Source organism: Nuphar pumila, chromosome 14 (assembly GCF_984573655.1).
Source record: "Nuphar pumila chromosome 14, dmNupPumi1.hap1.1, whole genome shotgun sequence".
In the NCBI taxonomy this organism is placed as follows: Eukaryota; Viridiplantae; Streptophyta; class Magnoliopsida; order Nymphaeales; family Nymphaeaceae; genus Nuphar; species Nuphar pumila.
Genome location: NC_143262.1, coordinates 87,291,471 through 87,306,208, shown reverse-complemented (window position 1 = coordinate 87,306,208; position 14,738 = coordinate 87,291,471). Strand labels below are relative to the sequence as shown.

The window sequence follows — 14,738 nt, the reverse complement described above, 5'->3', positions numbered from 1 at the left end:
CTCCATCTCTAATCCAAATGGGGCGGCCCCCTGTTTCTCCTCGATCTACTGTCATCCTTAAAGAGTATTTTAGCATTTTACTAATAAAAATCAGGGATGAGCGAGACAGAAAAAAGCGAAAGTTCATCCCTACCTTCATTACCGCACAGGTTTTGATTTTAACCTTCACCCCCACCTTCATCCCCATTTCATGTCCTCCATCCTCGGTCCAAGCTGAGGCGAGGCAAGGCTAAATCCCATTTTCCCCGAGTCCACTGGTCCCATTTTTCCCGAGTCCACTGCCATCCCTAACGTATATTGATGGTGCAAGTTAAAGAAATTTTTTTGGGAGAGTTTTTGAACACTTTTTAGGTGTCAGCAAAAGCTATCTGGACTGGTCGGTTAAACTCATCAATAGTTCATTTACAGCTAGCGGGACTTGACGAGCCGAGCCGAGCCGAGCCGAGCAACCATGTGGCCTAACATACTTCACTTGACTTTTGTTCCATAGTATAGAGAACCTACCGACAGACGACGTAATAATTAACTATATATAAATTATTAAAAATAAATAACACTATTAAATAAAGTATAAAAATTATTAAAATAAGAGATAAAGAGAGGGGGGTGAGTTGAACGTTTTTCTTCCGCATCGTAGTCTCCACGCGTTTTTCTAACGAGCTGTTGCCAGCCTGGCATTAAAAAATTACCATAATACCCTTTCCATCGTCAAAAATGACGCATGATCTTCTGGCCATTTGTTTTTTTTTTAAAAGAAACGGTACAAAATTAGAAATAATTCATACGTTGGAGATTAGCAAAACTACCATTCAGCATTTCAGCCGTGAAACCTTTTTGTATTGTGCTTGGGGTGCAAAACCAAATGAATACGGGTCAAGATCACGATTGATCAGAATACTAAGTTGTAAGCAATAACTTGGAATCTGAATCAACATTCAACATAGACCCTACGAAGGAAATTTGATGTTACCACAAGATATGGATGCAAATGGGTTGGATATAAAATGAAGGTCTTGCAAATTTTGGCTGTTCCAGATCAGACTCTTCATGAATTTAGCTGTTACAGATCCGAGTTGCATCACTACCACAAGATCTGGTAATTACAATATCTTGACAACATGCATTTTACATGTAAAACATACAGTTCAAATTCGATCCATATCTATATGAAGATTCAACCAAAATATCTAACCAAATCCAATTTCAAATTTGAAAAAGTCCATATATACTTTCTCTCATCAGATTTAAATCTCACTAGGAGATGCAGATTGTCCCACTGTGTGGGAATTGTTTTAAATTTTAGCCTGCATTTGCTTGGAACAGATTTCTGTTTGTGAATAGTTGATGGTATATCTCCACACAACTATAGCCACATGATTCTGCAATGGATGCTGAATTCCTTGTCTTTTGTTTTATCTGAGATGATCTAGCATTCTCTAATTTTCATTTTCTGCATATTTTTTCATGAATCATGTGGGTCATGCTAATTATATTTTTCAAGTCTTCCCAATTTCCAAACTTCTGATGATAATGATATTTATTGTTATTCTATTTCTAATTCTGTATGTAGAACAATGAAATAGTTTTAAAACTTCCATATTTCCTGTATGTTATCTGGTTTACCATCCATTCTTTGAAAACTCAAATCCATTTTCCCCGAGGGGGGAGGGAGGAGGGGCATAACGGCTAATTTTCAAAATAAACAAGCGCTTTCTTGAAGAAAAGGACTACTGATGGAAAATCATAATTCTGAAGGACATATCTGTCAACAGAGACTACAAAAGATCTTGTGGTAAAAGCCTCCCCATCTGTCCTGTAAACCAACTGAATCTAGATCTACCAATATGAAAATAAATGATTAAAAACTCTTTTTGGAAATTTTTTATTTATTTTTATCTTCACAGTGATAGCTATGGTTAGCACTTAGTAGTTAGTACAGTCACTAGACTAGAGAGAGTCGCCAACAAAATAAAAATAATGTTAAATTAGAAAAAAAAAGGTGAGAGAAAATACTGTTGCTTGGCTTCTACTCATAATTCTCACTTGTCCACCATATCTTCTTCCTTTTTAGTCCCACTCCAACCCACCAATTTTTCGGCAATTCCCCTCCTGAAAACCAAGGCATTCCCGGCATTGCCTCCCTAGGGAAGATCTCCAGTACCAACAAAAGAATCCGATCTGTTCTTGCCGGAAAATACAGCAGAAACACAGAAATATTTCATCTTTTCCCTCTTCGAAAACAGGGAAAAACCAATAAAAATCCCACATTTCTGCTGCTAGAAAACCCACTAAAGAGCCATCTTCTCTTTGCCAGAATCCCCACAAAAAATTCAATCTTTTTCCTTGCCGGAAAACCCACAAAAATCCCACCGTTTCCCTTCTGAAAAACCCATAACAAGCCCACAAAAAAGCCAGATCATTCTGATCCTTCTTTTTTTCCGGAAATTCGTTGCACTACAAGTAAAATCCCACTTTTTCTGGCGGGAAATCCATCGAAAAAACTCGGATCTTTGTGGTGCATTTTTGCCGGAAACCGTCGGAAGAACTTGATTTTGCAGGAGAATTTTCTCCGGAAAGGTCCAGTAAAAGATCATCATGTTTGGTAGGGACCCCTGGGGAGGCCCCATGGAGATCAACGCCGATTCCGCAACCGACGACGATCGGAGCCGGAATCTGCACGACTTCGACCGCGCCGCGCTCTCGCGGCCGCTCGACGAGACGCAGCAGAGCTGGCTCCTCGGCCCGAGCGAGAAGAAGAAGAAGAAGTATGTGGATCTCGGGTGCATGATCGTCAGCCGGAAGCTGTTCGTGTGGACTGTGGGGACGATCGTCGTCTGCGGGCTGCTCGCCGGCCTCATCACCCTCATCGTGAAGACGGTGCCGCACCACCACCGAGCGCCTCTGCCGCCTGATAATTACACGCAGGCGCTCCACAAGGCCCTCATGTTCTTCAATGCTCAGAGATGTAAGCATTTCGATCGATTGGGGTCTCTTTTGGTGCAATTCTGTTTCTGAATTGGGTGTTTATGAACATGGTTTGATCTGTTAGATCGGTGATTCTCTTTAAAGTTTCCGAATGTGGATTTCTTAAGTATCATTGATATGGGCAAATAGATTTGTGTTAATTTTGTTATTTTCAAACTTTTATCTGGTTTTGGTTATTTATTTTATTTTTAACTCGAGTATTTTTGGATGTTTTTGTTTTGTTTTTCAGAGTTACTTTTTCTTTCAGTTTTTAAATTTGTTTAATTGTAAAAGTGTGGATTTCTTGGTTATCATGCATGGGGCTGATCGGATCTGTCTGTTAATTTTAATGGGTTATAAAAATTCCAATGTATTGAATTATCTGATATTCTATTTTTGATCTTGATTAGAGTACCATTTCAGAGTTTTAAGTTGTAGATTTCCTTCTTTTCATGCATGGGAAAATTTGATATGTTTTAATTTCATTTAAATGTTTAAAAAAGTACGAATCCATTAAATTTCTTTCTTGTCATGCATGAGAAATTTTGGTCTGTTTTAATTTCATCTAAATGTTTAAAAAATTGTGAATTCGTTAGTTTATCTGAGTTTTTCCTTTGGAAAAATTATGAACCCATTAGATTATTTTGCGTATGGTTCATGGGGAAATTTGGTCTGTTCTAATTTGATCTAAATGTTAAAAATGGAAAGAACCCAGTAGTTTATCTTACCTTCGTCCATCTTTTGTTCTTTCCATTCATACTCGGGCTGTGAGTTGTGTTTTTTTTTTTAAATTACATGATACATGTGTTTTTGAAGAGTAGTCTTTTTAAAACTATTTTCGCATCCTTTTGTGACCATCGTCTATTGCGGATTGGCTCGGTTTCATGATTGGGATTGCAATTCAATATTAATTTTTTCCCTGGTCCGTTTGACTTCCAACTATTTTTCTGTAATATATATATGTATAATTTTCTCATTTGATATGCCAGAGATTTAATTATATTGTCAAATTTTCTCCTCTGATCGCATTTTAATTATAGAATCGCTTTCCTCATTTTTGGGGATTTTAATTCAATGATATTTTTCTCCTGGTCTGTTTGACTTACAACCATTTTCTGTAATACTTAAGTATAATTTTTCATTTGATATGTTCAGACATTTAATTATATTATCATTTGTTTTCCTCTGATCGAGTTTCAAATTTTGGACTGAGAATATACTTTCCATTCATTTGATATGCAGATCTGGTTCATTAGATCACTGTGTCTAAAGGTGGGATGTCAATGTGCGTTATGCATGAGAGATATCTGTTATATTTATTTTCCATTTCCACAATATCACGGACTCATGCTTTCTGCTTGGAAACCATGCTCTCTCTCTCTCTCTCTCTCTCTCTCTCTCTATATATATATATATATATATATATATATATATATATATATATATATATATATAGTGCTGGAAACATTGTAAATGTTTTTTTTTTTGGGATTTTTTGTTTTATTTTTAAATTATGACCATACAGAGGATGTGACTTACCTCTTGGAGCGTTAAATTTTGACACATGGGTGGGTTTTTATAAGGTTCGAAAAATTAATGGCCCAAAATCTTTGTAAATTTTTGAGGCTCCAAATATAATTTTTTTTATCGAAAACACATGATTCAGGTGCTGATTCCTAGTAAATCGTCCATGTCGAGCACATCTATGGGGTCAGAATTGCAAAAAGAACACCAGAAAAGCCGAAAACCGATTTATTATGTTTGCATCATTCTATTAATTTAAAATTTGAATTTTATCTTTTTGATGTTTTGAGCTTTTTAGTGTCTCCAACCTTTTCTCTGTTCTGCTTTATTCCTGCTCAGTAGACTGCGTTGTGGTTATTTCTTATGAATGCAATTTTCACCTGTAACTGTTTATCTTGTTAATCTGATTGGGAAAGATATGTTAGGCTATTCTATCTGTACTGACACTCCTCCCTGTGTTTTTAAACTTTATGATACAGCTGGGCTTCTTCCTAAAGATAACAATGTGTCATGGAGGGGAAACTCTGGAATGAAAGATGGGTTGTCCGATGATTCTTATCATAAGAGTCTGGTTGGCGGGTTTTACGATGCCGGGGATGCAATCAAGTTCAACTTTCCTCAATCATTTGCCTTGACCATGTTGAGTTGGAGTGTGATTGAGTACAGTGCGAAGTATGAAGCTGCTGGTGAACTCAATCATATTAAGGAGTTGATCAAATGGGGAACAGATTATTTTCTCAAGACCTTTAACGCTTCTGCAGATACCATAGATGTGATTGCTGCTCAGGTGAGTCCATTAATTCTGGTTGTTTTTATTTCTTCAATCCCGTCTTTCATGTCTTTGATTCTCATTTCTATCCATCTAGTTGTCAAATATTTGAACACAAGTTTGCACAAACATGGACTAGGTTGAATTATATTTTTCTGTCTATTTTGATTCCTATGAACTACATATGCCGTTGTCATTTTGTTGTGTATTAAAGTTGGTTCTGAATCATATCCAGGTTGGTGTTGGAGACACTTCTAAGGGTCCTAGCCCCAATGACCATTACTGTTGGATGAGGCCAGAAGACATCAACTACCCTCGCCCTGTATACCAATGCCACAGCTGCTCGGATCTTGCTGCAGACATGGCTGCGGCCTTGGCTTCTGCATCTATTGTTTTTAAGACCAACGAGGCATATTCAAAGAAACTTGTCCATGGTGCCCAAGCACTGTTCAAGTTCTCTAGAAGTCAAAGAGGCCGGTACAGTCCCAGTGGCACTGATCCTTCAATGTTCTATAATTCTACTGGGTACTATGATGAGTATGTGTGGGGTGCTGCATGGATGTATTATGCAACTGGAAACACTTCCTACCTTCAACTAGCCACCACGCCAGGTATTGCTAAACATGCTGGAGCATTTTGGGGTGGTCCTGATTATGGGGTCCTCAGCTGGGATAACAAACTTGCTGGTGCTCAGGTAAAATCAGGATGACTTATTCTTTTTGCACTATCATCATCATCAAGGTCATCATGACTGCTCTAGTCTTTATGTTAGTCATGGAAAACATAAATTTAAGAATATTACATGGAGTCATGGACAACCATGACATTTCAAATGCTCAAAAGATGGATCTTATGGGACAGATCTAATGTGCATGTTCAATCAGTTTTCTTTGTAGAAACATGTGAAATTGGGTGTAATTTGAAATCTTCAAAGCACTTCATGATCATTTCTTAGTGGTGGACTCTTTTACAGTCCTATGTCAGATTTTCTAGCATTTAAGATTGTGCTGTTCTTTGAGTAGTTGAAAGTAAATTTTACCAATTACAGTTGCATATATTTTGTTTATGCAGGTTTTGTTGAGTAGGTTGAGACTGTTCCTAAGTCCTGGCTATCCGTATGAAGAAATGTTGAGGACTTACCACAACCAGACCAATATCATAATGTGTTCATACTTGCCAGTTTTCACTAGCTTCAACTGGACTAAGGGTTTGTATTTTCCACCACCCTTGTCTTTCTTTTCTGTTCTCCTCAATCCCATAAGAAATTGAGAGAGAGAAGCAAAATTAAGTTCCAGTTCAACTCACAGACTAGGTCTGAGTTACCATCTCAATACTGATGAGAAGTGATGCACCGTTGCAGGGGGCTTAATTCAGCTGAACCATGGAAGGCCACAACCTCTTCAGTACATTGTCAATGCCGCCTTCCTTGCTTCTGTTTACAGTGATTATCTTGATGCTGCAGATACTCCTGGCTGGTACTGTGGTCCCAATTTCTTCACCACAGATGTCCTAAGAAATTTTTCAAGAAGCCAGGTATCAAAGCATTTCTTTCTTGATACGGCTAATGCCTATCAAAGCATGTTATTTGACTTTGGACACATACACATGAACATGCGCAAGCACAGACACCCCCCCCCCCTCTTCTCTCTCTCATGTGTCAGAAAACATGGTATCCAAAATGAGATTAATCTTGATGCGAAAATACAAACAGGGCCTCTAAGGTGATTGTCATGCTCTGCTGACTGCAATTCATGGTCAAATTGATTTAGAATTGACTCCAGATTGCACCAACATAACTTTATAAGAGAATAGATTCTGACCTCCAAAATTTTTTGATGGTAAATTGTCCATAGCAATTTCATCATACGGTTCAATTTAGTTGTAAGATAGAAAGCATTTTCTATTAATGTTCCCCCAAAACTTTGTTCTGATGTTCTATGACTTAATAGATCTTCAAAAAGGATATCTGTTTAGATTAAAGCAAGTGACCTGATTTTAAGAAACCCAGACCTACATGGAGAAGTGCTTTAACTCCATCTGCTGGTTGTTGCTTTCGATGAGTGACTCATTGAATGGCCTGGGGTAGTGGTGATTAGTGCAGGTGAGTTTGGTAATAGTGATTAATTCAATTGACCTTTGCCACATCTGAGCTTCATATGATCTGGGTCCTCTCTGAATATTAAATTGAATCCTTAAATTCAAACCTTCTTCCTCAGCCATTTCATGTTCATTGTCATAAGCAGTTATAATAAACTTCTTAGCGATGTTTAAGCCTGTTGCTGAAATTTAACCAGCTGGTCCAGCTCCATTGCACAACTTATTTATTGAGTGATAAACCTCAATTAGCAAGCATGCCAAGTGCTAATTGTTCTCTCCATTTCATTCATCTTCTTGTGTCTTGTTAATGACCAATGTATTATCAAATGGTTGATTGTTTAGGTATTTATTATTTTTTTTGGTTTCTACAGATTGATTACATTCTTGGTAAGAACCCCAGTAAGATGAGCTATGTGGTCGGCTATGGTGATCACTATCCTACACACGTTCACCATCGTGGTGCATCGATACCCAAAGATAGGACCAACTACAACTGCAAAGGTGGAAGGAAATGGCTTGACAGTACAAAACCGAACCCACACACACTTGTTGGTGCCATGGTTGCTGGACCGGACAAGAATGATGGGTTCCATGATGTTCGCACCAATTACAACTATACCGAGCCTACTCTAGCAGGCAATGCTGGGCTGGTTGCAGCATTGATCTCTCTGTCCACCCATGAGAACACGAATGGGATCGACAAGAACACAATATTCTCTGCTGTTCCTCCCATGAACCCAATTACACCACCACCTCCTGCACCATGGAAGCCATGAGAAAATAGAGGACTTTTAGATTGATTGTACTCAAATATTTAAAGATGTTGTAATTGTTTTAGTCTCTGAAGCCCTTTACGACTTTGGGTGTTTGGATAGAACCCACGTCCATCTTATGGAAGCCCAAAATAGCTTATGGATTATCTTTTGTATGTATGATTTCTCTTTTTTGTGTTCTTAAATCTTCTGCTGATGTATTAACTATATGTGGGCAGATGGGTTTCTTTTTGAAATGAAAAAACTGCATGGTCATAATGAACAAGAAAGCCTATGCCAACTGTGTGTGTGTGTGTGTGCGAGAGAGAGAGAGAGAGAGTAATCTTCTGCTGATGTGTTGTAGAATTGGGCAGTGGATTCCTCTTGGAATGAATTATTTTGTTGGATATGATGAATATTAAAACCTCTGCCGTGTGTGTGTTACCGACCTGGAAAACCAACAATCTAAAATCATTGTTCTGCACACAGTTTTTGTGGAAAGGTGCCTTAGTGTTTGGTTTTGTACCCACAAGGCCTGTCGGCATGGGAAAAATTCAGGTCCAGCCCTATTATCTTGGGCCCATCTCACCCCCACCCCACCTTGTACTCAACTACAGTACAGGGGGGGTGGGTTTTGTGGCTGGGTTAGATTATAGGATGCTATATATACCAACAACCCAGCTGTTCTGAGCAATTATTGAAAGCAGAAAAGGGAAGAGGGGGGGGGGGGGGGTGGGCAAGGTCTGGGAACACCCTGGGGAAAAGTCAGGTTTTGGGGCACAAGTTGGAGCCCAAACCTAACCCACAGGTTTGGTACCCAAAACCAATCAGTTTGTGCCATCTCGATTTCCTAGGCCTAGCAAGTCTTAACTTGTCATGATAATGTGATGAAAAGGCATGGCCGTAATCAGTAAAAAACAAGTCAACTTTGTTATTATAGTATAGACAAAAAGTGACGCCTATATAAGGCCCCGTTGAAAACCTGGTTTCGGTGGAAATCAGGTTTTGGAGAACAAACTGATGGTTGCCAGAAGTGTACTGGTACGGGTACGTTTTTATTGAAATATGTATCTAAAAATTTTGGTACGAGTTTGTAATAGACATTGATATCACTTAATTTGACTATGTATAGCTATAGCAATGGGACAATAAGACAATAACTAAAATATAAAAAAAAAACATAGAACTGATGTAAGGGTTGCCTCTTACAAGAATTTATAAGAAGTACATGCAAGTACGAGAATGATCTTTTGCATGTCTTCTCAAATCTCAATCAAGAAATTGATATGAAAACTTCAAAAATCAGATTTAGATTAAAGAAAAAAAAATAACCTCAGGTGTGGCAGCAAGAGAAGCCTATTAATGGTTTCAACGAAAGTAAGTTAGATCCACATATATAGGAAAGATGTAAGATGAGACTCCAAAGCTCTTATTATCTCAGGTCTTACCTTGTTTGAGAGGAGTATAATTATTGCCACCACCATAGATGAAAACAAGTTTGGTTCTGATTTCACTTATATAAGAAAATGGATTATTGTATTCTTAGGGCCAGGTTTCATATCATTTATAGATGAAACTAAGTTTGGTACTGGTTTCACTTATATAAAAAACTGATTTCCTACATTCTTAGAGGCGAATTTCATATACATTTAGAAACGGGTTTCTTAGTGTCAAAGTAATAAGGATTGATAGATCCTTGATACAACTAGAATCATGCATGATCAGATCATGCATGATATCTTATGAAGGTAGGTAAAACTGTAAAGATTACACATGACAGATCATGCGTACGTGATCTTAGGTGGCTCATACATTAAGCAGGCCTCTCTTTTGGCATCATTTTATTCTGTTGTATTTTAGTTATTTCTATTTCAATCCCTATTATCAAGGGATTTGACATTCAATATTGTATATACGTGAACCATATACTCTTAATTAATTTTTTTTGGCTCATTAGCTTTTTTATAGTATCATAGCTAAGTTCCAAAAAACCGAACCATTCACCATTGTTATCCTGACCAGTATTCTCATAAGATTAGATTGTCCCTGATCGACCATGGCATCAGAGCTACCAAGAAATCCTAAGAAACCCAACAACGAAGGAAGTCCATCATCTCCTACATCTCCATATCATCTTCATCATTTTGATAACCTCGACACTGTCATCCTATCAACTTTACTCATGAGCTACAACTACTATACTTGAAAACAGGCAATGATAATGGCGCTGGATGCAAAAAATAAGCTTGCATTAATGGATGGTTTATTACCTCAGTCAGAAGCCACCTCAAACAATTATCAATTGTGGAATCAATACAATGACATGGTGCTTTCCTGAATTCTCAACGCAGTCTCAAAGGACATTGCTAATAACATCATTTATGCAGATCTTGGAAGGCATGGAGGGATTTAGCAGAGAGATTCTCTCGAGGCAATTCTACTCATATTTATCAGCTTAAAAAGTTGATATGTGATATGTGCCAAGATCAATATCTCTTGGCGACATACTTCAATACTTAAAAAACCTACTGGGAGGAATTGGGTTTACATTCCACAATTCCTACATGCATGTGTGGCTTGTTCAAAGAGTATAATAAATGTCAACAGATGGAGAAGGTGTTTGAATTTCTCATGGGCCTTAATGAATATCTTTCTGAAATTTGTAGTAATGTTTTGGCCATGGATCCATTACCAAAGGTGAACCGAGTTTATTCTTTAGTGAGTCAAGAGGAGACTCAACGTCTCTTGACACTATGCACAAATGAAGTTTCCAACTCAACCACATTAATAGCAAAATTCATTGGGCAATGCACCAGCTGCTTGAATGATAATCAAGGCATTGGTAGGGGTCTTGGACAATCTCAGTGTGATCATTGTGGCATGCTTGGACATGTCAAGACTTGATGTTACAACCTAGTAGACTATCCGACCGGCCATCTGCAGAGTCAAGTCGTTGTTGAAAAGTTGAATAGTAGGGCAAATAATGTAAGCGATATAAGAGATGCCAACAGAGCAACCAATGCAACCATAAACCAACATCAATCCAACCAAATCAGTGGGATGTCAACCTTGTTGCAACTAAGTGAGGATCAACTTAAACATGTAGTCGAATGACTCAATCCATATTCCAAACTGGCTTTCACTAATCTTGCAGGTGATACCTCATATTCACATTCTTCTTTCTCTTCATCGTATTTTCCTTGGATTATTGATAGGGGGCATCAAATCATGACACCTCACTTAAATTCTCTCTTCGATGTTCAACCTATGTCCAAAGAAAAACCCATTAAACTACCTAAAGGTCATACTATGTGGGTATCTCATTTTGGAAAAACCCACATATCACCATATTTGACTCTTACCAATATACATTACATTCTCCATTTTCATTACAATTTATTATATGTAGGAAAACTAACCAAATTGTTGGATTTTGTTGCCTTGTTTTTTCCCCTCATTTTGTGTTTTTCAGGACCATTCAACGAAGAGGCTTATTGGAGTGGGTAAACTTCGGGACAGGATCTACCATTTTGATCCTCTCTTTCAACCTAGCCATGCCCTTCATGTTACCCAATCACTAGACACCCAAGTTTGGCATATAAGATTTAGGTATCTATCATATGATCGAACTATATTTTTGTCTAAAGAACTTGGTGAATTATCTCCTTGCTTTCATCGTTTGTGTGACGTATGGCATCGAGCTAAGCAAACTCAACTTTCTTTTCAAATAAGCTTTAATAGGAGCAGTGAACCTTTCTCTCTTGTGCATTGTGATATATGTGGACCCTACAAAACACAATCTCAGACAACCACACATTTTTTTCTTACTCTTGTGGATGATTTCTCCTATTGCACTTGGGTCTTTCTTATGAGATATATGTTAAAAACCTATTTTTTCTTGACAAAATTTTATGTCATTGTTAAAACTCAATATGAAAGTCAAGTGCAACGTATTTGAACTGACAATGGTGCTGAATTCTTGTCACATAATATGCAATTTTTTTTATCAAAATGGGATTAATCATCAATGATCATGTGTAAAAACTCCTTAACAAAATGACAGAGTGGAACAACAACACCACCACCTTCTCGAGGTTGCATGCACTTTACGCTTTCAATCAAACTTACTCATAGATTTTTTGGAGAGAGTGCATTCTTACATCCACCCATTTGATCAATCAGATACCTACTCCTATTTTGCAAAACAAAACTCCACATGAATTCTTTTTCAAAAGTAGACCCAAATATGATTACTTGAGAATATTTGTGTAACACCTCAATTTTTATAACCCGAAAATGGTGATTTTTTTTAAACCTTTTTAAAATACTTTAACAAATACCAAAAAATTCATCGGTTTTAAAATTTGGAGTGCTACTCCAAATGAACACTTGCAAACATACAATTGTGGAATTCAAAATTTAGCAACTAGTTAACCATGCATGAAATAAAATCAAATGCCAACAATATCCAAAATTAATTACTTTAGTCTATTGACATAATAATCAAATAATAAATCAGAGTCCAAAAATCTTGTAAATACAAAAGAAAGGTAAGCCCAGTCCCCGTCGCAACCTCCCACCTTCGCATGTAAGCTACTCCTCATCATCTGAAAAATATTAATCCGTATAGGGTCAGACAACACATGTCTCAGTAGAGTGAGATATACTAAACTCGTAAGACAGAAATACAAAGAAGAAATTTCAACAACAGTTTCATAGTTTAGCATTTAAAATTTACTGAAATAATTACATAATTAGTCATGCATATTCAATCTACAAAATTAAACAAGAGAGCATCAATTCACACATTAAAAAAGTAAAATGCATGAACAGTTAATATGCATGACTTACCATATGCAGAAACCCTTCAATGCATGCATATATTATTGTCTTTAATTATATTCTCTTTCTTAAATGATGCATGCAATGCCTAACTAATGTACATGCATATTAAGTTATCACTTCTTAGCCCTACTAATACGATACATGCTTGACTCCAAGATTAGGACCATGGTTCAGGCAGTGTTTTACATATAGGGGTGGCTTTGGCCTGACCAAGCCCTTTCATACGTAGCCCGATAATACGAGAGAGATTCTCAACACCTCTCAACACCTTTCAACACGATGCATCAGATTTCTTCATGAGTACCTTGTCCTCTACGCTATAGTCTAATGCAGAGGTTTCTCCATAAAATTGTGGGAGGGGAGGAGCAACCTTCCGTGCCCAAAACATATTTGCCCCATGAAGTTTTGTACCACCTGTCACTCTCCGAGCAAGTATCTTGATTTTAATGACACATGTTTACTTGATTATATTTATAATTTTTATGCAACATCAAAACCTTTGACCACTTTAAGGGCAATGGATGCATTCTTATAAAGCATTGACATATTTATTCAATCATGTTTTTAACATAAACTTGAGCATATGCAAAAATAAAATTTTTATTCACATTCATGCTTTAGTTAGCACATATGCATGTACATGGTCAATGCAATAAAGAACATGAATTAGAGCATCTATATCGTTGCAACATCAATATCATCATCATTATTATAACATGGGCATATATGCAGCCAATATAATATTTAAAATTAAACCATAAACTTGCATTCATTGAACCCTTCAATCATTTATCTTTATGTGTAGGCTTTCTTAGGGCAATTCATGTTTTAAGCTAGACATATAAACTTCTGCATAAAATCAAACTTGCATACTCATTTACATGCCGCATACTATTCGATATGAAGAAATTTATATGACATATATGCAAACTACGCAAAAGTTGACCCTTGGTCCAAAGACCGGTCTCGATTAGCAAAATCCTCAATTCTGCCAGACTGTGACAGAGTTAATAGAAAAAATACAGTTAGTGAACAGAGTTGATATTTTTGTAATATGTAAAAAAAATTGTCAGCTTTTCGTAGCCGCAAACCGTTCATAAAAATTTTTTCATATGAGAGAGTTATGAACATTTTACTACAGATATAACATATTCTGTTCCGACTATCACAGGACTGTGCAAAATGCATGAACAGAGTTTTATTAGTTTTTCAACGCAATAAACTGTTTGTCAAAACTCCTCTAGAAGAGAAAGATACAAATGTTTTACTAGTCGGATGTCTAACTAGAAAGCTATAATTCTGGGTCTATGCATTCCGGTTGGACCAAACCGAGTCACCTGAATTCGTACACCCATGATTTTTCTTGCATAAATTAAATAAAATCCATAATAAAATATACAACTAAGTTTGATATATTTTAAGTGAGACAATCACACTTTTTCTTAGCCGTTTAGCCAGAAAAATATGCCCATCTCGCACATGCTTTATTTTGTCATAAATTAATTCAGTAAAATACACAATAAATTAACTAAATCATAGAATATGTATGAAATAAAAACTAAAAAAAAATCTATAAAAATTATAGAATATCTACTTTAATATAATTTATTAACTACCATTGAATATTGCATAAATCTAGCTATAATATCCATATCTTTTCAATATTAACCGATTTATTTTTTGAAAAACCCGATATTGCTAAAATCATAATATCTCTAATTTTTTACCATGAAAAATCACAAAAAATTTACAAAATGTCTACAACAGCCTATTTTACCAATACAAAT

At 36.7% G+C, this 14,738-nt stretch overlaps 1 protein-coding gene across 1 annotated transcript; it reads left to right on the top strand.

Annotated features, from left to right (window-relative positions):
* The first annotated feature begins 2,014 nt into the window (after positions 1-2,014).
* Positions 2,015-8,396, top strand: LOC149817259 (endoglucanase 25-like). Its single transcript, XM_089987988.1, has 6 exons — positions 2,015-2,965; positions 4,968-5,275; positions 5,493-5,951; positions 6,329-6,464; positions 6,618-6,790; positions 7,726-8,396. The coding sequence occupies exons 1-6, from the start codon at positions 2,596-2,598 to the stop codon at positions 8,128-8,130; spliced, it is 1,851 nt and encodes a 616-aa protein (XP_089844114.1). The 5' UTR covers positions 2,015-2,595; the 3' UTR covers positions 8,131-8,396.
* Positions 8,397-14,738: the final 6,342 nt, after the last annotated feature.